This window comes from Phacochoerus africanus, chromosome X (genome assembly GCF_016906955.1).
Source record: "Phacochoerus africanus isolate WHEZ1 chromosome X, ROS_Pafr_v1, whole genome shotgun sequence".
Classification (NCBI taxonomy): domain Eukaryota; kingdom Metazoa; phylum Chordata; class Mammalia; order Artiodactyla; family Suidae; genus Phacochoerus; species Phacochoerus africanus.
The window spans coordinates 111,461,094-111,487,219 of record NC_062560.1 but is presented as its reverse complement, the minus strand read 5'-3'; the positions used below and the strand labels follow the sequence as shown (position 1 = coordinate 111,487,219).

At 39.4% G+C, this 26,126-nt stretch overlaps 1 protein-coding gene across 5 annotated transcripts in view; it reads left to right on the top strand.

Moving 5' to 3' along the window:
• Positions 1-26,126, top strand: part of ENOX2 (ecto-NOX disulfide-thiol exchanger 2) — a 278,642-nt gene that overhangs the window by 4,083 nt on the left and 248,433 nt on the right. For 2 of the 5 annotated variants that reach the window (XM_047764461.1, XM_047764460.1), the window contains exon 1: positions 11,095-11,210. The exons of the other annotated variants lie outside the window; for them this stretch is intronic. In XM_047764461.1, the coding sequence (XP_047620417.1) occupies positions 11,189-11,210 (22 nt within the window). In that variant the 5' untranslated portion in view covers positions 11,095-11,188. Of the gene's footprint in view, positions 1-11,094; positions 11,211-26,126 lie in introns of those variants that run through there. 5 annotated transcript variants of the gene reach the window in all.

Genomic DNA, 26,126 nt, shown 5'->3' with positions numbered 1-26,126 from the left:
TCCTATGGTTACTTTGTCTTTTTTTTTTTCTCATCATATATCCAGCCAGCCATCTGTCCCTTAGGCCTGCCCATTGCTTTGTTCCTCTTGGCAGAGTGCACATTGCTCCTGCCCTGATACTCTGCCAAGGATCTATTCCTCCTCTCCACCCACGAAATCCAGTGGACTCCATCCTCGAAATCACTCTGAAATGGGTCTCCTCCTACTCATGGACACAGTTAGCGGGATACAGCCTTTCTGGAAAGTTTGTCAGTATGTATCAAAAACCTTAAAACTGCACATAGCTTTCAACCTTCCACTTCAACTTATAGGGCTCTAGGCTGAGGAAATAAATGTGATGTTTGTAAAAATTTAGCTCCCAGAATGTCTATCCTAGAGTTTACAATAGTAAAAGTGAAAATAAAAATGAAAGGAGGAAAGAAAAAGAAAAAGATATCATTTTAAATGTCCAATACGAGAGTTTTGAATTAATTCAATTACGGCACATCTATGGGTTACTGAGTAACTGTGTTAATTTATGTTACCAAAGAACATTTACTGATGTAGAAATTTGTTTGTTATATTAAGAGAAAATTCAGATTATGAAGTTGACAGGTCCCGGTTTGAATACTCATACACACACATATCACACATGTGCAACCACCCCACACATCTGTGTGTACATACTTAGGAAAAGTCTTCTAATGTTAAACACAAAAAATTATATAGACTTTTCCTATAAGTAGAAAGTTATGTGATTTCTGTTTTTAGCCTTTTTCCATATTGTTTCTATCCCTCTATAATGTACATTTTTAAAAGTTATTAAAACGTGTTTTCCTCATGTCCATCTCTATTGCCATTGCGTTAGTTTGGGGTACACCGCCCCCTCCTACCCCACAACATATATGACTTCTCTGCAGGATTATTACTGCCTGAAGCCTGCCTCCCTTACAATCCTTTCTCCACCAGTGCTGACAGAATGAATGATGCTTCTAAATCACAAGTCTAAAGCTATCCAGCCCTATCTAATATAGTTCAAAGGCTCCCCATTATCCTCAAGATAAAAATCCGAATTTCTTAAACAGCTTCATAAAACCTTTGAAAATGAGCTCCATGCTTTTCTTTCCAGCGACACCTTTTCCTCCCACAGTTTACATTTTCTTGGAGTCTGGTGCCTGGTACATAGTAGGTGTTTAGCTCATGCTAACCGTATATCAATGTGGATTGTATGGGTTAACCATTGCATGCCGGGCAATCCACTGGTATTTTACTTCATCCTCAGAGTAAAAATGTTCAATACAGTAGTTAGCCCAATTTTGCAGATGAGGGAAATTAATTAAATAAAAGTGGAAGGAAAAGTAATCATAATACGGAACTTTTTTCTATAAAGAAAAAGCAACCCCCTTCCCCTGGCCCCACCTTAACACAGCTCTCTTCATTTTCCTGCTGCCTCTGCCAGTCTTTGTCAGTATGCACACAGACTTTGTCTATTCCCTTGGGCAAGTTATATGTGACCACAGCATAACAAGGATAGGCCAGACCGACATGATCTCATCACGTCACGGTTCACTTTGTGTTAATGTACAGAAATCTTTCCTCTGTGTGTATAACACTTCATGCAGGAGAGACAGAAGAGCTCCAATTGCTCTGTTTGTCTTTCTGTTTTGAAATTCTATGTCTTTTGGGACGGGGATGTCAGCAGAGAGCTACGGAAAGCTGTGATAGAATTGAATGTACAAGAAACAATGTGTCTCATGGGAGCCAGTGTCATTGGTTAATTTATTTTTTTAAATGTCATGTAGATGTATTTTCCAGCAATCCGTCCCCAGGGAAGACCTTGGTTGAATTCAACTGTTAATCCTGTTTACAGAATGCAGCCCCTGCGTGCACTATAGTCTTGCATTGTTAAGTGATCTTAGACATATGTAGTGGATTACCGTAACAACCACACAATCAGGTGAATATGAGATATCTGATTGTCTCTACAAAAACGTATCAGGGTTCATGCCGTCATTCAGGATCCTGACGTGTGGTCTGTCCTTCATTTTCCTTACAAATAATCCCCATTGTGCAAAGATGGATGCTCTTTAAAGGAGAGAAGTCCTAAGCATGAATTGTTGGAATAAAATGGTATTACCTTGTAGGGAAGTCTCGTTGAATACTTCAGGAGAAAGAATGCATAGTTCTCCTGCTCCATGATCAAATAAATTGCACATAGACATTACAGGTAGTGTTTCAATTCATTTGACGGATTTTTGTGGGCTGACTATGTGCAAATCACTCTGCTAGGCACTGCACTGGATACTTGTAAATACCCCTTTTTCATGCCTTCCAGACAGACAGTTCTGGTGTACATATAAGAATAAGTGTGCAAGAGCAAATGGAAGAAAGAGAAGGGTTCAAGAAACAGGTCCATCATATAAATGAAAATTTACTCCACTGAAAATTGGGATACCTGCCAGTAGAGATTTATTCTTTTTTTTTTTTTCCTGTATCTCTCCTCTGTGGCACATATATAGACAAAGATGAGCTACCAGATAGCTGATAAGCAAACGATCTATTTCTGTGTTTACAAACAGTTTGAGGGAAAGAACAGTGACTTTCTGTACGTCCAACCCTGCACAGACCTGCTGGTGATGTTGTGAGAGTTATGACTATGTCAGCTTTTCCAGGGTTTCTGTCTCTGCTGCAGAGATTTGGCAGATACCTCAGACAAATTTTATGTCTCTTAAATCTTCCTCAAGCTAGGCTTGGCTCTTAGATTTATATGTGCAAAAAAAAAAAAAAAAAGTGAAGTGTTTACCAGTTTGACATTTTTGAAGATCAAGACAGACTCCATTTTTTTAAAAAAAATTCAGCATACACCTCAGTTTAGTCTAGAGAAAGGGCTAATTGCTTTTGCTGTTTGTTTAAAACAGCTGAAATGTTTACTTTCCAGAAGTGGTGACTGATCATATGTCTAAAGATTTATATGCCAGACCTCAGTGTTGCTTCCTCTTTTTCTCCTGTAAAGTTTTGCTCAAGTCTTCATTGTCCTTTTTTGCCTTTACTGATACATAGGATAAAACAACAAGGTAAGACTGGAGGTGCAGTGAAAGATATTGGTGATCTAGGAGAAGAAGAAAAGGTGGTCTTCATTAGCTCCGCCCTGCTCCCCCTTTTGGCTGTTGGTTTCTCATTGGTCCCTTAAGTCCAGTAATGATAGGCGAGAATAGGAACTGGAGAACTTTCCATGACTACCCATTAACAAGGCTGGTCCAAATGTATCTGCAGGCAGAGCACAAATGAAAAGTTTGGCTGTAATTCAGAAGAGTTGAAACTGTGTAGAGAATGTTGCATAAACAACATTGCTTCAGTGGTGAACTATGAATGATAACTTTGGGGAAATTCCTGGGAAGGGCCCTTCTCCATCTGCTCTAGCTCCTCTTCTTTTTAGCCAACAACTGCCAGCAAGAGCTTTCGGGGGTAGAACCTACCCCACAGTAAGGCCCCATAATGAGTCCTCGAACACACTTCACTAGGATTACTTTGGTCACATAATATTCTAATTTTCACCTTTCAAGAGGTGCTCAGTTTGAATTCAAGGAGCTCATTTATTCAATAGACATTTAAGCACATGTACAGGATCAGATGTTATGCTAAGTGCTAGGAATGCAGTGATGAATTAGAAGAAGTCCCTGCCTGCCCTTAAGGAGCTCACAGTCAAGTTGGGAAGATAGACACCCAAACCAATAATTCTGTTACAGTGGCAAAGGTGCTCAGAGAAAGAGCTGTGTGATAAGGTGTCCTAGGGACATGATGGAGGAATTACTGCTGGGGGTGGGCTGCTTTCAGACCAGAGTCTAACTCTGCTAAATCACAGCAGATGGTGGACAAAGAGGTTGTGGGAAAGGATTCCAGAAAGAGGGAACGCTAACACGTGCAAAACACATGTGTAAAATGGATAGTTCAGAAAAAAGATGAGATATTGTGCGTGAACCACTGGGAGTGTGGAAGAGGGGGCAGGATAAGAATCTGGAAAGATATCCCGTGGCCAGTTGGTGAAGCAAGTCTGCTTGTTAAGGAGCTCGACCTTTATCTTCTAGTCAGATAAAGTGGTGAGCCAGCACAGGGTTTTATTTATGTATTTATTTTCTTTTTAGGGCTGCTCCTGCAGCATGTGGAAGTTCCTGGGCTAGGAGTTGAATAGAAGCTGCGGCTGCTGGTATACACCACAGCAGTAATGCTGGATTCGAGTCACATCTGCAACTTGTACCACAGGTACTTAACCTCCTGAGCGAGGTCAGGAATCGAACCTACATCCTCAGGGATACTGTGTCGGCTTCTCAACCCACTGAGCCACAGCAGGAGGTCCCAGCACAGGGTTTTAAATGGGGAGTATCCTGATTGGATTGGAGGATGGACTTTCTGGGCAAAAAACTGGAGACAAAGTCCACCTTTTAATTTGGCAGTCTGAGAGGCCTTCCCTAATCACTCTTCAGGAATGCCGTCTCCACCAGGGTTTTGTTCGATGTACAAAGATCACTTTGAGCAATTGTTTCCTTCTACACATAGGACATATATTCCTGCACTCCCTCACATGTTGCTTAACTGAATATTCATTCTTTCCAACTCAAATCAGTGATCCCAGTAGTAATTGGGGCTTGATTATCATGAAGGAAATCAGAGTTTCAAAGCACAGCAAGCAGAGCTTCTAGCTTAAAAAAAAAAAAAAAAACTAAAGGAGGCTTATTTATTGCTTACTGAGTTAGTGGGGCTGAGGGGAGTGCTGGTCAGCTCCTCTTGGGGACTGAGGGAGGGAAAGGGGTAGAGGCTGAAGAGAGATAGCTGTTTAAAAAATGGGCAGCATCTGAAATGTTAGAAATCCCCAAAGGCCATATCCAGATAAGGAAAGTCATTATAAGGGCCAGAAGTACATGAATATAAAACAAATGCGTGTTGAAGGTAACGGTGCCCAAATTGTACTATCTAGCCAGTAAGTGTCTTAGAGCCTGTTATTTCTCTGACTCAGAGACTGTCAAGGGCTTCCCGTTATCCATAGGCTGAAGTCCAAACTCTTTAGCTTGGCATTCAATACTTTCCGCAGTCTGGCTCCAACCTGCCTTTCCAGTCTTCATGCTTTTGTCTTAACGAACTTCTCTGGCCAGCCAGTTACCCTTTCAGACACTGCTCTGGCGTTCCGTCATCTACACTGTGAGGCCTCTCAGGGCAGTGACTTCGAATCTGCCACAGCGCCAACACAATATCTCGAATATAGTTAGGCACTCAAGTATGTCTATGGGCTGATAATTGCCCCCCGTTTTTTTCCAAGTTATTTGCTGCGATTGACCTGGTACCCGCAACTGAGACACTAGGTGAAAGAGGTCAGTTTTCAACAAAATATCTTTTAACTTTTTATTTCGAGATAATTTTAAATATAGAAAAATTTAAAGAATCATATAGGGACTCTCATACCATTCACTCAGATTCAGCAGTTTTGTTTTGTTTTTTTTTCATTTTTGGCCACCCCACTGCACATGGAGTTCCCGGGCCAGGAATCAGATCTGAGCTGCAGTGGAGACCTAAGCCACAGCTGCGGCAATGCTGGATCCTTAACCCACTGGGCCAGGCTAAGGATGGAACCTGCATCCCGATGCTCCCAAGACGCTGCTGATCCCGTTACACCACAGTGGGAACTCCAGATTCACCAATTTTTAATGTTTTGCCCTATTTGATTTATAGTTCTCTATAGAAATATGGTTATTCTGTTCTGAAACATTTGAGGTTGAAAAAAACTGTACCCCTTACCTATCCCTCTCCTTTTTTCCTCAACCTTTTGTGATGAAAAATTTTAAATATACAGAAAAGTTGAAAGAATTGTACACCGAACACATGTATACCCACCATTTAGATTCTCAAATTAATACTTTATTGCTTTATTACCTATCCATCTATGGATAGATAGATGGATCCATCTATCCATCCTTTTATGCATTTCAAATTAAGTTGCTGACAGCTGTATAATTGTAAATTCTTCACTATGTGTATCATTAACTAGATGAACAAACTATTTTGTGCTCTGAAATCAACCAAATCATCCAATTATACCTGCATTTACTATGTTGCCAAAACTCTGGTCTACCTGTGGATCTTAATCTGTTTGGCCACAGGACAAATCTCTTTGATTAGCTTTTGAATGTCCCTCCACTTCACCTAGTGCAGTGCCATGCACACATTCCATAAATACCACTTGATGCTGATGAGCAGAGCCAGAGCTAGAGCAGGGGAAGAATCACAATAAAACTAGACTAAACTGAGGAAGGAGGGGAGTATATGTGAAGATGGCCATGAGTGAATGAAATAGAAGCTGGAGATTGAAGAATCCAGGGAACATGGGGGCCTTAGACCACCTGGTGCTTCCAGCAGTACTTCTATCTGCTGCTTCCCAACACTCTTTAGAAAGATAGATTCCAGGAAACTATGGACAATTGCTGCTCAGCAGAGCACATGACAAGTCTCCTTGCTACTACTTAGGCACCACCAATTAGTATAATCATATTGCTTCATGAATATGCTAATCTACTGCTAGATGCGGCTTAGCTTTAGAGGGTATGGGTGGGCTACTGAAAAACTCTTTCAAACTAAATCTGTGCTACAGACCAAAGAGCACTTGAGTTCAATGAATTCTCTTTATAACCTTTCCTTTCTTGCTCTTTTGCTAATGAATATGTATAGCTCTCATATGCATTTACAGAATAATTATTTTGTGCCAAGCACTGTGCTATTTGCTATCATATCATTAACACTTTCCAACAACCCAACGAGGAAGTACCACTTCTTTCCTCATTTGCCAGATAAGAAAATTTGAGACTCAGCATTTTAAGTACCTTGTCCATAAACTAGAATTGAAGAAACTCAGGTTTGTCTGACTCCAGAGCCCAGTGGTCTTAACCACATTGTTGGGGGGAAACTTTTTTAAAAATTGTCTGCCCAGTATAAATGCAAGAAAATTTACCTTCCCTGTATTGACTCAGCAGATGACTTATTCACTAAGCAAGTTCAATTGAATCACTGAATTAAGAAGGAATTCAGTCATTCAGACTTTAATCATTAGAATGTCAGTGTAGTAATGGATTCAGATTGCTTGAGCTCAAATCTTAGATCTGCCACCAGTTGGGTGATTGCAAGCAAATCATTTAACATCAGTAAGTCTCAGTTTCCTTGCCTATAAAATGAGGATGATAATACCTATCATGTAGCTGTATTGTGAGGACTAGTTTTAAAAATAATGTAAAGTATCATGCCATGTTTGGTATGCAGTGGGTGCTCAGCATAATCTAGATCACTTTCTTCCTTTCTTCCTTTTTGGGACCAGACCACTCACCTCTAGCTTTCATTTGAGGAAAACAAACTGCACCCGAAGCATTTTTTCAAAGAGAAATATTCTAAAAAGGAATATTAGGGTGACTATTCCCAAGGCACGTTTGCCCAATGAGCAAAGAGAGTTGCCCAACTCTTATGTGAAGCATATTTCAAGAAAGCTAGAAACATGAACCCTTAGGAGAGTTGGCGGTGGTCCATCTCTCTGCTTGCTGGAGATGAGGGCCAAATTGTGACGTCATCTGTTTTGCTGCTAGACTAAATTTCACAATTGGCATAGAGTATTAGATCTGGGATACTGGTAATCCCAGCATAGTCATTTCAAGGCCAGCAAGCTAAGTCTGAAAGAATGTAAGTGACTTGACCAAGGTCAAACAGTGACAAAAATGAGGAGAATGCAGTTCTCCCAGATCCTTATTCACTGGCATTCTGTGGTTCACGATGGGATTTTTGGCAGGTGAAACCAAGCCTTGATGTGTGCTCTTTGCAGGAGTTTGAAGTGACCCAGAGTCCTGAGCTTGGATTCTCAGGGTTTGGCACAAGTTTGATTGCTTTGTTCTGGTTCAAATCAAGTCACTAGTTGTTGCATTCAAACTATTAACATTTCTGTTTTGTTTGGGGTTTAGAAAATTAGCGTTGTTTCTCTCTGTTTAGGTTCATGGTTTGGTTCAAGTTCATGGTTATTTGAAATCTTCTGCTGGAATTTTTGTTTTTGTCAAGAATACTCAGAATCCAAGGTGGCTAATAACAGGAATGCATTTGAAAAGATCGGCCACATGTGGTGACAGCTGCTGAGAAGGAGCTCAGGTGGATTGGGGAACCACTAGTACTTACATTCTGAAGATTGAAATCAAGATGCTGCAAACATTGCAGTGGTTTTTAGGGTATATGTTTGTGTGTTTGTTTTTATCAGGATCTCTGATGTTTTAATTTCTACTCTCGATATTCTAGGTTGAAATTGCTGCCTTGCACCCCACTTTATTTATTGCCTCTTGGGACATCTTTTGATGATGGAGAAAGATGCTAATAAAAAAAAAATCATCTTTCCTGTCTTTTCCCCTTTACTTCAAATGGCCCTTCTGAGGAACTTATGAATTTCAAGCTTAGCTGTGTGGAGAAGTTTAGTTGCAATGCCCAAAGGCAGAACACCCTGATTCTGAAGTCCAGCCTTTGTTCCTTTCTTGCTAGTGTGGCTTTGAAAGTCCCAGGCCAGCTTCCTTTGCTGAACCTGAAATTGGGCTGACCCCTTTAATAGTGGCCAGACATGCCACAGGTAAGGCTGTGGCGGAGGGTTGCAGTGATGAGGTCCCTGTAGAACAGTATCCCACCTGCCTGGCTTTCCACATGCCAAAGGAAAGTGAGATCTGGTGCTAGGTCTATCAGTGCTTTTCAGGCTCTTGACTACTTACCTAAGCAGTTGGAAGTCTAGGATTGCAGCTGTGGGGGTAAAAGGGCCATTCCCAGTACATTCTAGGAGGTGAGGTAATGGATGATTCCAGCAAGTGTTTTTCTACTTAGAAAAAAAGCTCTGACTTCAGATTTTCACTCTCCTTCTCGCCCCTCTTCTCTCCTCCTCTCCCTGCCCTCTCCTCCCCCTCCCCTTTTAATGGCTTACTCGCTATTAGCTACCCTTTACCTAACTCTTTGTGATTCATATTATCCATTTTCCCCATTGATTTAATATAGATTTTGGATATGTATTTTTTACCAGAATTTTCAGTATTGGCAATGACATCCAAGGGGGAAATTAGAAAAAAAGGTTTCTTTCTTCTCACAGGAAGTAGGCTGGACCCTTGTTTGACGACACAGATGGCACTGGAGGGGGCCAAGGGGAACTGACATCTGATATTCTGCTATAGCTCCCACCTTTCTTTTGGCTGCTTCAGATTTGGCCCATGTGGACAGACACACACTTGGGAAACCACCATACAGATGGAAATCAGGACATGTGGGATTTGGCTGAACCAAAGGTCCCCAAACATTGCCTGGATCATTTAGTGCCCCAGGTGTGGCCACCCCAGGACTTCATGTGCTAAAATTGTGTCCCAGCTGAAGCCAGCTGGTCACTGTATATATAGTATCAAAGCAGCTTGGAGCCTCATAAAGCATGACTTTGGATTTTTACCATATGGATTTAGATTTAGCTAATCAACTTGAATCCTGTTCCACACACTGGGCAGTGAGGGATGTACCAGGTTCATAGAAAGATATAACAAAAAACAAAAAAAAAAAACCTGACTTTCTGGAAAGGAAAGAAGGAATCAGAGGGCTTCTGTCTCTGTAATAAACTTTTGCTGTATTGTGTATCAGATTTAAAATTTTTTCTTTTCAAAAACTTTCCTCCTGTGGAATTTTAAGAGCAAGCAGTAATTTCTTCTAATTTTAAAATTGGAAGGATTGAATAATGTTTCATGAAATTATACCAGTCCTTTCTTTTTATTTTCTTTATGTGATAGAGGTGCCTCATTTTAGTCATTTAGGCAAGATTTGTTTCAGGGTGTAATAATAATAATCCCATACAATTTTATAGCCCTTTACACTTTACAAAATTGTTTTTACATCTATTATCTCATTAGCTCTTCACAGCAGTCCTATGGATCTGTCAGAATGGGTACAATTATGTACAACTTATAAAATAAGGAAACTTGTGCTCTAAGAAGTTAAGTGACTTGTCCAGGGTAACACAACTAGAAAGCTGTAAAACTAGAACCTGGACCCAGGTTTCCTGATATCAGCCCCAGTACTCCTCCAGTTGTGTCATATTCCCTTCCTAAGAGATGATCTCTTTTTTGTTCCTACTCATGATTTATTTTGAAATAAGTCTTAAAAAATGTGCTTCAGTTTAGCAGATGAGTAAACCTAAAGTACTTACAGGAGAAGTGCCTCCTTAAAGGTCACCCATGGAGAGAGTCCTGCACATAGCTCTTAGCTTCTCACCTTGCCATTAACTGAACTATTTTTAGGTATACATAGGTTGTTTTTAGGTATGAAAGCTGCACCTGGGGAATGGGACTAGGGATGAAAAGTTGGCTTAAAATAATTAGCTTCTTGCCTTTTTGTTAAGAGATGTCATGTTCAATATAATTTAATTTCTTTATACTTCCTTTGCTTCCAGACTTTTACATACAGTTCTTTAGGGAAAATGAGCAACTATTCATTCTGAATGTTGAATGTTGATTTCTGAGGAACAAGGGTAACTGGAGGAAAGAGAAAGCAGAGGGGCGACTTTTCATGCTCTATAAAAGTGGGCAAGCATTATTTTGTTTGGGGCTGCAAGCTAAGATTTCTTCTAAGGCATGCAAATCGTAAAGTTCTGATTTGTCAACTGCATGCTGTTTCTTTAGGCACTGATGTATGAAATCCCGAACGAATTCTCCAATGAACATACTGCTAATTGCTTCTCCACCTGCTCTCCAACCTCTTCCACCCCACCCCCTCCACCCCCAATTCAGCCTATAAGTGTCCGTCATTGGAGATGGATGGTGACACATGCAGTAATAGCAATTCATAAAAGCCAGTTCCAGCCCTTGTCTTCAAGGCTCCTGGATTTTCCACTGCCTGCTTTTGTGTAAGTGAAGTGGATGGAAGTGCTACTGGCATCAGAATCCACCTCCCTATGCTCCGTTGCTAGAGCTCAGTTGCTCGGCTGGAGCTGAGCTAAACAGAAGCATCGGATCTGAGCTGAATTGTAGCTGTTTGTTTTGTTTTTTCCTCAATGGGGGGGTGGGTTAGGGGTAGTGTGTAGGGGTTTGGGGTGCTTTGGCTTTTCTTTTTTGTGGAGAGAAGAGGGTAAGGGGAGAATAACTCACGGTAGGATACAACGTGAAACAGTTCCCTGAAGAGTGTCACGATGTTCCTAGTACAATATACAGGTATAGTATGGTTTATTATCTGAAATTTTCCTTTTGTTTCAAAGTGCATTCCTCTCTTATTTTGCCTCCAGTTCAACTATACTGAAGGACAAATAAGGTGCTAATGAGCTAAACAAAATAGCTGCATAAAATATGCCTGCCCCTAGCTATAATGTTTGTAGCAGATTGCTATGTAAAATCTGGGTTCTCTGTTAAATTGGTAGTCCCGATCCCTTAATTGTGCATGCTTCTCTGCTGTATTCTTGTATTGAATTTCTCAAGTCTTATGTCTGCAACTGGTAGTATGTGATATAGCCTAGAGTGTTTGCACAGAAGACAGCGCTTTGGAAGCAAAAAGCAATTTTTAAACACTTAGTATGTTGTGTTTCCCTTGAGTTTATCAACTCTTGTATTTGTTAATTGGTTGTCTAGATTTGAGATACAGTTGAGAGTAGGTAAATTTCAAATAGGAGGCATTCCAGAACACATTTGTTTGGTAAATTTATTTTTATTCCATTATTCAATTCAGATTGATGAACATTATATATTATTGTTGTTTGCTCTCCTGGTAGAAAAAAAAAGTGCCGAAAACAGCAAGGCTAAAAATGCCAGCTCCAAACCATCTGTATTATAAAATATCATTGGACCAGAAGCGTTCCTTAAGTATTCTCTTAAGCTTAAGCAAACACATTGGTCCATAATAATGAAGAACTTGGAGACTGATCAGGTATTGGTGAATGTTGTTTGAAAGGCTTCTTATCCAGCAGTTAGACAGAAAGGATCCTTCCAAAGGAAGAAATATTGAGAAAGTTTCACTTTCTTGCTGAACAGAACAGAAGCTTAGTTTCTACAACCACATGTTTTGATAAGTTTGAATATTATTTATTGTCAAGGACTTTCACCTCCATTCTTGCTTTATTGTCCTTAAAATATTTTGCTCCTGTGCTTAAGAGCTAAAAGATCATGTTCTGTTTTGATACGTGGTTTGACAGTTGATTTCGCTCCTCATTAATTGGACAGCATGCAGATGATGTGGAGAAGTGAGTGAGTGACAATATTTCAAGGTTACGCTGAAGAGCATACAGTGAACCTTAGTGCCTGGACCAACAGCTGCTGAATTGAATTGTCTGCAATTAAAGCAACAGCAGGTTTGTGTAGTCTCCCTGCAGCCCGTTTATTTGAATTTATAGCTTCAGTTTCTTCTTTGGGTAGCGGTTGGTTTGTTTCACCAAGTGTTGGAGAGTTGTGCTTGTTGGATGTTTTCTCCATACTCTAATGCATGCTTGACTCCAGAAGAGCCGTCGCTGTACATTATTAATGGGCGAAGTTGTTGAGGTTTTTCTCTTTGGATTAAAACTAAAGAATATCTCGTTTTCTCCACTGCAAAACTAAATAGATATATTTTCATGGAAAATATTGCTTTATTCATTAAACAGAGGTTTCCCATGGACCTGTGTTACTGGTTTAAATTTCTGGCAGTGTATAATGTTGGAAAATATTATGCTACTGGAATTGCTATATTTGCAAAGAACTTCTCTATGCTAATAAAAGTATTTATGTTTAAAAAATCAGTGACATTATCTCCTTGCTATCTCTTAATTCCAGGGTGACCTAATGAATAATGTCAAAGCTAACTAGGTGGCTTTTATCACTGAATTGTATTTGTATGCTAATAGTGAACACATGTTTAATTTCTTCATGCTTTTACTCTGTTAAAAAAATAACTTATACTTACAGTGTAGTTGTTGGTTATTGACTCATAATGGATATGATATAAAGCATTTAACAGTGATTTAACATATACTTGATCCATCTTTTCTTATAACAATCCTGTGTGAAGTCAGTGGCATTATGTTCTCCATTTCAGAGGTAAGAAGACTGAGACTTAGACGATAAGTATCTGGCCTGAGGTCTCACACTGAACAAGTGGCAGAGCCTGAACTCATAGGTTAATTAATCTGATTCAAGAATCTGTGCTTTTTCTCACCCATATACCAGGATACCTCTCAGCTGATGGATCCAGGGTGAATTTGACTTAAGCTACTAGTCAAGCAGACTAAGTTCAGGCATTTATTAAAGACTAAAATGTATTATTAGATAGAACTCTAGAGATTTTTTTCTAAACGGTTTTAAACTCAACATTATTTTAATATGTGGGTGCTGTCCAAATTAGTTTTATAGGTTATATGAAAAATATTAGCATTTTGATTAATTTATACATCAATATGAATGAAGGTAGAGCCTTGTAAAGTTATTGGGAAATAAATGCTGTCCAGTTGAAAAGGTTATCCTTCTAAAACAAGGTAGTTTGCCTTTAAAATTCAGCTCAAGAAACATATATGATTGTTTTTATAAAAGTATGTGTATTTTAAAAATATACAGGACATAAATATGAAGGGCTACATGTTTTAAAATTTGAGTATTTTATCCAGAGCAACAGCAAAAATATATAGCTAACTCAATTTCACCCTTTTCTCTTTGTCTGATCTATCTACCTATCTATCTACTCTCTATCTAAAATAGATGGACTTTCTCATCTTTTAAAATTCCCCAATGGTTTCTCAGATTTCAATTCATTTGTTTAAAGGGGAGAAAGCATACTTTCTGTCCCACTGAAGGCAATACTGTTCAAAACTGTGTTATTACTTCAGCAGATGAACCCAGATACTTGAGTAGCTCATGCTAGTCCTCTGGTAAAACGTTCTTTAAAACCTCTTCAGGAAACATTCTTGAAGCAGTCATTCTTAGATCTGGATTTATCAGAGACTATGCCATGTATTGGGGAAATGACGGGGTGCTCACACCATAGACAACTCTTCTCCAGCCTTTGACAATGGATATTCGGGAATGTTTTAAGAAAATGAGTCAGAGATAGGGCAAGTGTTGTTATGACCTGTTATGAGACTTTTGGAAAGATGGTAATAGAAATGTTGTCTCAGATACCATGTAATTAGAATTTAGCCTTATCTAAGATACCTTTATACTTTAATGTATCTTAAAGTTCAGACATATTATTTTACCGTGCCCATGGCATGCAGAAGTTCCCGGGCCAGGGACAGAACCTGTACCACAGCAGTGACCCAAGCCACGGCAGTAACAATGCCAGACCCATAATTGCTAGGCCACCAGGAGACTCCAAGCTATTCTTCTTATGTTACTCCTTCCTAGCAAAAAGGAAAGGAGGATGACATAAAGTCCATTTAACATGGTTTAACTTAAATGGAATTTGACATTAAAAAAATACAGGAGGGAATTTGAGGGAATGGGTCAGGGTGAGAAGGAAAACTCGGTGTGTGATTGGAAGCTCTGTGTTAAACTTGTGGTTTCAGGTGGCCAATTTCCTGTGCAGTCTGAAGCTCTGGCTAACACCCCTCACTCCATTCCTCTTCCTGGAAATGAGGACTCTAAATATAAATGAGAAAGAGCTTTTTAGGTTTTGAAAGGAGTTGATATTTTCTGATTAGTGAAATAAAGTCTGTCATCGCCAAAATAACCTTTTTTTTTTTTTTTTCCCTCTCTGCCATTTGAGGCCGAGAGAAATTAGAGAGGAAGTAGAACTAGACCACTTCTAGGTTCTGGCTGCTTAGGAAGCTGAAGTTGGTTATCATATGGATTTTTCTCTTCAGTATACCTTTGAGTGTATTTTAGGGAAGTGAAAGGTGGGTCTTATGAATGGAAGTGTAAGGGCTGGTTTATACCAGCCAGTGGTATGCTGGAGCCGACTTGCACTAGCTTCCTTAAAGGGACTCACTAAGAATATTTACAGGCTTAAAAACCTTACTCATATCTGTCTTTTTATGAAATGGACTTAAGATACTCATTTTGAGTAATGGTAAGGCATGCTGCCTATGCAGGACAGTGTACTGCAGATGTCCCTTGGGCTACTAAACTATGCTGATGAGGGTTTTTGAACATAGCACAATGAAGTATGTGTCTTTCACTCAAATATACACATGATGATAATAATAGGGAACATATGTTGAGTGGTAACTATGCGCCAGGCCATGTTATAAATGCCTTATATGTATGAGCTCACAGCATTCCTAAGAGGTGGGTCGTATTATTTCCACTTTAAGGATAGAATGTAAGTAACCTGCCTACCAGATCACACGATTACTAAATAGTAGAATCAGGATTCGATTGCAGGAAGGCTTTCTCCAGGGCCTAAGCCCTTAGATACTGTGCAATATGTTGCATGCCTTTAAGGGCCCTTCACTGAAGAAGGTGTTTGCCCACTTGTGTACCACTCATAGCAGACACCCCATTGTCCATACCTTTGAAAGACATAGACAGAGTAGAGCTCTCTGCTCGCCAAACTGCTGAGAATTCCAATTTCTTTCTGACCCTCATTGTTGGTACTCTCTATTGCCAGAGTCATGGTGGGTCACTCCATTCCCAACAGCTTCTAAATACTGCTGCTAACCATGCTTTTTCTTCACATGTCCAGCTTTAAAAAATCCCTTTCATATTCTGTTGCGTCTCTCTCGATTCCCAGCTTTTTGCAAGAATAAACATTGTCAACCAGAGTGCATTTTTTTTTCCATGCAGCCAGATGACCAAATCATAGCACATCTTCCCAGCATCTACTCACGCCCCACTCCATTTTATGCTTAGCTGTTAATGTTCTCCCTAAATGCAGATCTTAATCATATCACTGCTCTTCTCAAATACCTTCTAAATGCTTTTTCCCCATTCAGTGCCATCCATGGTCTTGTCCCAGGTACCCAGAATGTATCTTATACCCCTTTCTCCCACTATGCAGCCTTCTCTAATCCCTATTCACTATCCACTCTAGACCACTTCTAGGTTATCAGGTATGCCCCAAATTTTCAAGCTCTTGTGCTTTTCCTCGTGTTGTTTTCTGTATGTTCATTGCCATTCTTCTACATCTCTAACAACTCCAGAACTACTCAACATTTAAAGTTCGGCTAAAATGACACCTGCTACTGTATTATACTTATTTTTCATCTCTCTCTTCCCCAACTAGACTGAGTTCCTTGGATTTAAAAACCGTATTTTACTAATCTCTCAGCACATAGTCCAGTACCTTGTGCATACTTAGCATTTACATGCAATATTCAGACCTTTAGAAACTACACTACCAAAGAGTTTTCCCTGCTAGCTTAAGGTTCAAAACTATTCCCAGAGCCTGAGAGTTCTGGGAGCTGAATGGCTATATAGCTTCCACCCTGCATAGATATTCTGGAATATTCTATTTAGAAGATTTGTCTCTAATATATCTGTCTTCTTGATTTTTCTCTCTGTATTCATCCTTTCTCAGATCCAGAATCACTAAGTTATCTGCATTTAGGAAGCTCCACAGATAATTCTTCTTTACAACTGACTTTTGAGAACAATTGTCCAAGTCAAAAATAAAATGTTCAATCCTAATCTATATTCACTGGAGATGTGAATATTAAATACACATCATGGAAAAATTGCCTTTAAAAGTTGAATTAGGAGTTCCCACTGTGGTGCAGTGGGTTAAGAACCTGACTGCAGCATCTCAGGTCACTGTGGAGGTGCGGGTTCGATCCCCCGCTGGGTGTAGTGAGTTAAGGATCTGGCATTGCTGAAGCTGTGGGCATAGGTCATAGCTGTAGCTCAGATTCAATCCCTGGCCTGGTAACTGCCTTATGCCACAGCTGAGGCCATTAAAAAAAAAAAAAGGTTTGAATTATTTGATGTTAACACTCCAAGTCTTGGTCTCCTGGTATCTAGACCAGTGGTGTCCAATACAACTTTCTGCGATGATGAAATAGTCTATATCTTCATTGTCCAACATAGTAGCCTCTAGCCACATGTGTCTATTGAGCACTTAAGTGTGGCTCCTGCAACTGAGCTGAATTTTTATTTTATTTCAATTTAATTAAATTGAAATTTAAAGAGTTGCATGTGGCTATTGGATGCAGTGTTGGAAATGCAGCTCCAGAAAGCTTGGCTATCCAGGAGTAATTCTCTTAGGGGTCTAGATGGCTACAGTGATCATTGTGTGGATTGGAAATCAAAGAGAACCATTGTTTCCTTTGAGACAAAGGACATTGCATTTCTTTTCTTCTTTTTTTTTTTTTTTTGTCTTTCTGTCTTTTTAGGGCCGCACCTGCAGCATATGGAGGTTCCCAGGCTAGGGGTCTGATAGGAGCTGTAGCCACTGGCTACAGCCACAGCCACAGCAACTCCAGATCTGGGGCCCGGTCTGCGACCTATGCCACAGCTCATGGCAATGCCGGATCCTTAACCCACTGAGCGAGGCCAGGGGTCGAACCTGCATCCTCATGGATGCTAGTCAGGTTTGTTAACTGCTGAACCACGATGGGAACTCCAGGACATTTCATTTCTTGCCTTTTTTTTTTTCTTCTTTGCTTTTTAGGGTCACACCTGCGGCATATGGAAGTTCCCAGGCTAGTGGTCAAATTAGAGCTACAGCTGCCGGCCTACACCACAGCCACAGCAATGCAGGATCTAAGCTGTATCTGCAGCTTACACCACAGCTCACAGCACTGCTGGAGCTTTAACCCAGTGAAGAGGCCAGGGATTGAACCCTCATCCTCATGGATACTAGTCGGATTCGTAACCGCTGAGCTACAACAGGAACTCCTGCATTTCTTTTTTGAATAGTTTAAATTTTTCAAATGTCCAAAAGTGAGTTATCCTCAGAAGTGATTTACTAAATTATGATCTCAATTAAATTTAAATGAGACCTACGCTCTGCATTTCTCATCAGTACTGTTTTTCTAATCACATTGGCTTGCTATTGAGAGCTAGCTGTTAAGCCTTGATTTCTGAGCTAGGGATAAGAAAGTAGAGTTAATCAGAAGAAAGAGCTCCTAGCTCCAATGTTTAGGTCATAGACACTTTTATACATTTTAGTTCTCCTAGACTATTCTCTTTTGGATTGCACCCCCTTAGCCACTCCTTACTCATTACTTTTCAGCCTCTATTTCTTTCTCTGACAAATCTTTCTCGAACCAGTAGTATACCCCTTTCAGGATGATTTCATTATTTAAATAGTATTAATACTTTGGAAGAATTGAATCAGAAGTGGATTGCAGTCTCTACACAAATAGACATAAATCTAGCCACTGTGTTTTATTATTATGTGGAGTTATATATAATAGCTATGTATCATGTGTATTAGTCATATTTGGTGGCTTTCTAAAAAGAACACAGTGTCAAAATCTCTAGTATTGGGGAAAAAAAAGGTAAAATAATGTATTTGACCGTTGCTATCTGTGGAATCTATGTGATAGATACTTATGCCTGCTTGACCTGCCCTCTGTTGCCTAGATCCCAGTTCTTTGTACTCTTTCCAGTTGCCAAAAGTTTTAGCACATCCTGAAATTCCCTTCTCTCCTTTCACATTCTTCACTTTCTTTAGCTCTGCTTTCTGTTTTCAATGGACAGCAGACCCCTCCCCCTTTTGTACTATTCAAACTCACTCCCAGAATCTATTGTTGTATCCAGCCTCACTGAACTGCCTAGAGCAGTTCAAAACGGGTGTTTTAAAGTGCCACTCAGGGCCACCCTGGAGCACTCTGCAAATAGGTTTTTTTGTTTTGAGCACTAAAGAGATAGTGTCACAGCTACAGTTTTTGAGAAATGCGCAAAGACAAAACCCACTTGGAACTAAAGGAAAAATTTAACCCCTTGCCTCTCACTTCCCCGAAACTACATCTACAATTTTCAGTGACATTTTTTACATTGTTTAGGAAGCCAGACATTTCAATTTTCAGTGAAAAAGTTCACTCTGATCAGGATGCTTCATAATTCAAACCAGGGTGGGAAGAAGGCAAATATGTTTTAAAGGTATATTATAGGACTGATCTTTACAAAGGTTATTCATTTAATCCTCATTACCTCTCTCATTAAATGTTGGTTGTCCTCCTTACCCAAGGCTATACGTACCACTCACTTTTCTGGGTCCAGATTCTCGCTCTCTCACTCCGTGTGTGTGTGTGTGTGTGTGTGTGTGTGTGTGTGTGTGTGTGTGTGTGTGTGTGTGTGTGTGTTGGGGGGGGGAGGTTCTTAGTACTAGGGTGTTCCCTTACCAGAAAACTCAGATTAGTGTAAAGTGGGAGGATGTAAAGAAAACATTCCCTGTGTTGACTGTGTGCCAAACAGGGATTGGGATGTAGCCAGTTTAAAGTGTCTGATAAAGAGTTTGAACAGAAAACCATCTTTAGATTCTTCATACACTTTACTCCTTGCCACTCTCACCCCCTATGCTGGACTGCTAATTCTTGCTGCTAAACATGGTTGGCATTTTCCCAAACACTGCCCTTTGGTTTGGAGCTGGGTCAGGAACAACAAAGGACTACAATTCTAATATGCTTTCCTTAGTGATGGAAACTTGCCCAGCTTATTCAGCGGAAGATGTACAATCTGTATTTACCTAAATTTGTGATAAAGTGTGGACAATATAAAATAATTGTGGCAATTCATATTTCATAAAAATGTAGACTATTCTGGAAAGGTGGCATATTACATTTTTTTCCTGGTTATAAATATCAGATAAATAGATAATCACCAAAAGTAAGTTTGATTCATGCTTTTAAAAGTCCACAAGTGACAGGAGATAGTAAACTATATTAAAAGTGTGCAATATGATATGGCATTTAAAAAGCCAGTATGGGAGTTCCCATCGTGGTGCAGCAGAAACAAATCTGACTAGGAAGCATGAGGTTGTGGGTTCCATCCCTGGCCTCACTCAGTGGGTTAAGGATCCAGCATTGCCACGAGCTGTGGTGTACGTTGCAGATGAGGCTTGAATCCAGTGTTCCTGTGGCTGTGGTGTAGGCTGGCAGCCATAGCTCCAGTTGGACCCCTAGCCTGGGAACCTCCATGTGCTGTGGGTGCGGCCCTAAAAAGCAAAAAGAAAAAAAAGCCAGTATGGTTTTGAGTAAGTGACATGGATATGGGCAAATAAATTCTTAGAGCAAAGTAGTGAGAATCCCCTTTTAATTGGTAATAAGACTATGCCCGTTTCCATTCTCTGGAATTGAGATACTTGAAATGGAAAAGAGCAATTGAAATCTTAAGGGATCTAGGGAGAGTGGTTTATCAGGGTGGGATACAAAGTAAATACAATAAAGACAGCTTGAATAGTTGGTGAATATTTGCATTCATGGCTATTTTGAGTGGTGCAAGCAATAAAGAGCTCAATCTGGCAGAAAAGGGGATAAACACAGGCGGAAATATGACCATTGGAGAAATGAGCCTGGGATTCCAGTAGTATCTTTCCCTCTCCCAAGTAGCTTTCCTGAGTGCCCTACCCATGGGCCTCCTGAGGCTTTTGACAAGAAGGGAAAGAAAAGGTCTGGGAAGAAATCCTCTGAAGAAATTGAAGTGACAAGGACATAATTGTTTTGTCAAATATTTACAGCTATTTAAAATAAAAAGAACCCCCACCTAGCAGCAAACTCTCCAAAACATTTCCTTTGCTGGCCTCTCACATCAGGACCACATGAGGCACAAGCTGTAAAGAGGAACTCACTCTAACATGGAATATGATCTAAGGCAGTACCCTTCTTGGAACTTCTCCATGGGGATTTATTACTGGAAGTAACAGAAGGGCTATGTTAGAACATTAGAACACAGTTCCAAGGCATGAACCCCGAGGTTGGGATTTATAGTAAGGCTCTAGTATACTAGTTGCAATGTACATTCATTGCAGATGTTTTCCATTTGAGATTTTTTATATAGGATTTTTTTTCTACCTAAAATGTCAGTGAGCCAGGATTATTCAGTCAGCACTACTTAGCTAGCACCTACTATATTTGTTACCTGTATTTGACCAGGGTAATTAGGGAGGTACTTGACCTGAAACTGTTTAGCCATTTCTGATCTCATGTCACTATTGGTAAGCTGCCCGTTCCAGAATATTAAACTGCCCCTTGCTGTTGTGAAACAGATGATGGATAAGCAGCTTCTCTCTTTGTATCTGGACTTCTCTTTTTCAGTATAGAATCATTCCCAGTAGCTCTAAAACGTACAGTAGAGGACCACTACCCTGAGAGGTTTTGAATCTAGATCATAATGGACCACCTGACAAATGATTCCACTTTATGATCCCAAGTTAAAAATACTGACAGAGAGAAAAGCATTGCAGGATGGAGTGCCAGTTTCTTATGGCATTTGTGGACTTAGGCCAAAATATTTGAAAACTTCAGCCAAAGGGTTCATTCTGAAGCTTTGGAAGCAACTTGTAAAAATCAGTGGACTGCATATTCCGGATCTGGTGGAAAAACAAAAGGGTAGAAAGAAAAGAGACGGAGTCCATAATGATTTGTATCAATTAACTATTATTAGTATTAAGTACAATATAGGATCTTATTCTTACTAGTATTTATGGAGTGCTACCCTTAAAGTTGTAGACTACCAAAAGGGTAATCCCATAGACAAGCCCATTGCTAAATGATTGAACTAGAGACCACATGTAAATATTAGAAGTAGTATAACCCACAACATCGTTTTATCATTTCATAAGAAATCACCATTGGGACCTAATGAGTCTAGTGGGAATATTTAAGTGCTCATTTACTCTTGGCTAATGAGGAAATGATTAAGAATGAGAAAAAGGCTTATAGATGAAAGCTGGTAATATATTCATTTTAATAGAATCTACGGGTTATAAAAAACCTTAAAGGCTACCCAGTCACATCTTCCTCCTCCACCACATACACATGCAGTCTGTTACATGAACCCATTCACTCCATCCTCAAGGGTTCATCCAGCTTATGCCTGGATGCTTCCAATAATTTGGTACTTTATAGCACGTTGATCTTTGAATGGCTCCAGTTGTTGAATGTTTGCATAAATAAGTCTCTCTCCCTTCAGCCTCCACCCACTGCTCCTACTCCTAGGCCAAGAATACAAACTACAACGTGAATTGAGCCCTCTGGAGTTGTATTCTGTGGTGGCCTTGGTTCTGCTTACCCCTTGGAGCTTACACCAAACAACTTCACCCTGCTGCCACATGGTAACCACTCGATGAATGTTGGAAAACAATCATCATGTGCCTCCCAAGTTACTCATATTTTATTAACAGCTTTATTAGGGTATAGTTTACATAACGTGCCAGTCACCTGTTTTAATTATATAATTTTAAAATACTTAGTATATTCAAAGTTATGCAACCTGAATAAATCTTGGTCCCCTTAGCCATTATCTCCCTTTTCCCTCATTCTGCTCAAGGGTAGACAACCATTGATCTACTGTCTCTCTATGAATTTGCCTATTCTGGACATTCCATATGAATGGGATCATGAAATATGTGTCCTTTTGCATTTGGCCTCTTTCACTTACCATAATAGTTTCAAGGTTGATCCATGTTGTAGCATGAATCATTAATCCCTTCCTTTTTATAACTACATGCTACTCCGCTGTACTACTATACCACGCTTTGTTTATTCATGAGTTGATGGACATTTGGGTTGTTTCTACTCTTTGGCTCTTATGAATAATGCTGTTATGAGCATTCATTCATAAGTTTTTGTGTGGACATATGTCTTCATTTCTCTTGAGTATATACCTAGGCGTCCTAAGGTAACTCTACATCTAACTTTTTGAGGAACCACCAAAATTGTTTTCCAAAGTGGCCACACAATTTTTAAAATCTCACCAACATGATTCCGGTTTTCCACAATCCTGTAACATTTATTATTGTCTAATAACAAGAGGCAGCCATTCTAATAGGTGCGAAGTGATATCTTGTGGCTTTGCAAATATTTTCTACCACTCTGTTGACTGTCTTTTTACTTTCATGATGACATCATTTCCAATTGTGAAGGTGATTTATTTTTTCTTTCATCACTTGTTTATTTTCATATTTTATTAAAGTACAGTTGATTTACAATGTTCTGTCAATTTCTGCTGTACAGCAAAGTGACCCAGCCATATATATATATACATTCTTTTTCTCATATTATCTTCTATCATGTTCTATCACAAGGGATTGGATATAGTTCCCTGTGCTATACAGCAGGACCCCATTGCTCATCCATTCTAAATGTAATAGTTTGCATCTACTAACCCCAACTCCCCGTCCATCCCACTCCCTCCCCCTCCCCCTTGGCAACCACGAGTCTGTTCTCCATGTCTGTGAGTCTGTTTCTGTTCTGTAGATAGGTTCATTTGTGCCATATCTTATTTATTTATTTTTAATGGCTGCACCTACGGCATATGGAAGTTCCCAGACTACAGGTTGAATCAGAGCTGCAGTTGCCAGCCTACACCACAGACACAGCAACGCCAGATCCAAGCCATGTCTGTGACCTATGCTGCAGCTCACAGCAATGCCAGATCCTTAACCCACTGAGCGAAGCCAGGGATTGAACCCACATCCTCATGGAGACAGCGTCAGGTCCTTAACCCTCTGAGGCAGAATGGGAGCTCCCTGTGCTGTATTTTAGATTCAACATATAAGTGATATCATATGGTATTTGTCGTTCTCTTTCTGACTGACTTCACTTAGTATGAGAATCTCTAGTTGCATCCATGTTGCTGCAAATGTCATTATTTTGTTCTTTTTTATGGCCGAGTAGTTTTCCATTGTGTATATGTGCCATATCTTCTTAATCCATTCAGTTGTTGATGGACATTTAGGTTGTTTCCATGTCTTGGCTATTGTGAATAGTCCTGCTATGAACATAAGGGTGCATCTATCTTTTCAAATTATGGTTTTCTCTGGATATATGTCCAGGAGTGGGATTCTGAATCATATGGTAGTTCTTCTTTTTTTTAATATATGTAATGATTTTTATTTTTTTCCATTATAGCTGGTTTATAGTGTTCTGTCAATTTTATACTATACAGCATTGGTAGTTCTATATTTAGTTTTCTGAGAAACCTCCATACTATTTTCCATAGTGGTTTTACCAACTTACATTCCCACCAACAGTGTAGGAGGGTTCCCTTTATTCCACACCCTCTGCAGCATTTGTTGTAGACTTATTAATGATAGACATTCTGACTGGTATGAGATGGTATCTCATTGTAATTTTGGTTTGCATTTCTCTAATAATTTGTGAAGTTGAGCATTTTTTCATGTGCCCGCTGGCCATCTGTATGTCTTTGGAGAAATGTCTATTTAGGTCTTCTGCCTATTTTTTGATTGGGTTGTTTGTTTTTTTGCTGTTGAGTTGTATGAGTTGTTTGTATATTTTGGAGATTAAGCCCTTGTGAGTTGCATCGTTTGCAACTATTTTCACCCATTCCGTAGGTTGTCTTTCGTTTCTTTATGGTTTGCTTTGCTGTGCAAAAGCTTGTAATTTTGATTAGGTCCCATTGGTTTATTTTTGTTTTTACTTCTATTGCCTTGGGAGACTGGCCTAAGGAAACATTCATATGGTTGATGTCAGAGAATGTTTTGCCTATGTTCTCTTCTAGTAGTTTTGTGGTGTCATGTCTTATGTTTAAGTCTTTATGCCATTTTGAGTTTATTATTATGCATGGTGTGAGGGTGTGTTGTAGTTTCATTGATTGACATGCGGCTATCCAGTTTTGCCAGCACCACTTGCTGAAGAGGCCGTCTTTTCCTCATTTTAGAGTCTTGCCTCCTTTGTCAAAGATTAATTGACCATAGGTGTCTGGGTTTATTTCTGGGCTCTCTATTCTGTTTCATTGGTCTGTTTTTGTACCAGTACTATACTGTCTTGATTACTACAGCTTTGTAATATTGTCTGAAGTCTGGGAGAATTATGCCTCCTGCTTGGTATTTTTTCCTCAAGATCGTTTTAGCAACTCTGGGTCTTTTATGGGTCTATATAAATTTTTGGATTGTTTCTTCTAGTTCTGTGAAAAATGTCATAGGTAATTTGATAGGGATTGCCTTGAATCTGTAGATTGCTTTGGGTAGTATGGCCATTTTAATAATATTAATTCTTCCAATCCAGGAGCATGGCATATCTTTCCATTTTTTTGAATCCTCTTTAATTTTCTTGATTAATGTTTTATAGTTCTCAGTGTATTAGTCTTTCACCTCCTTAGTCAGGTTTACTCCTAGGTATTTAATATTTGGGGGGTGTAATTTTAAAAGGCATTGTATTTCTGTATTCCTTTTCTAATCTTTCATTGTTAGTATACAGAAATGCAACTGATTTCTGAATGTTACTCTTGTATCCTGCTACTTTGCTGAATTTGTTGATCAGTTCAAGTAGTTTTTGTAAGGAGTCCTTAGGGCTTTCTATATATTATATCATATCATCTGTATATAGTGACAGTTTTACCTGTTCTCTTCCAATTTGGATACCTTTTATTTCTTTTGTTTGTCTGATAGCTGCGGCCAAAACTTCCAATACTATGTTGAATAAAAGTGGTGAGAGTGGGCATCCTTGTCCTGTTCCAGATTTTAATGGGAAGGCTTTCAGCTTTTCTCTGTTGAGTATTATACTGGCTGTGGGTTTGTCATAAATGGCTCTTATTATGTTAAGCTATGTTTGCTCTGTACCCACTTTGGCAAGAGTTTTTATCATGAATGGATGTTGGATTTTGTCAAATGCTTTTTCTGCATCTGTTGAGATGTTCACGTGGTTTATAACTTGTTAACGTTGTGTATGACAATGATCTATTTGCATGTGTTGAACCATCCTTGTGAACTTGGGATGAATCCCACTTGGTTGTGGTGTATGATATTTTTTATGTGTTGTATTCAGTTGGCTAAAATTCTGTTGAGTATTTTTGTGTCTATATTCATCAAAGATATTGGCCTATAATTTTCTTTTTTGGTAGTATCTTTGTCTGGTTTTCGTATTAGGTTGATGGTGGTTTCATAGAATATCTTTGGGAGTGTTCATTCTTCAGTCTTTTGGAAAAGTTTAAGAAGGATGGGATGAGTATATGTTCTTCTTTGTATGTTTGGTGAAATTTGCCTGTGAAGCCATCTGGTCCTGTAGTAGGAAGTGTTTTTATTATATATTCAATTTCATTTCTAGTTAACAG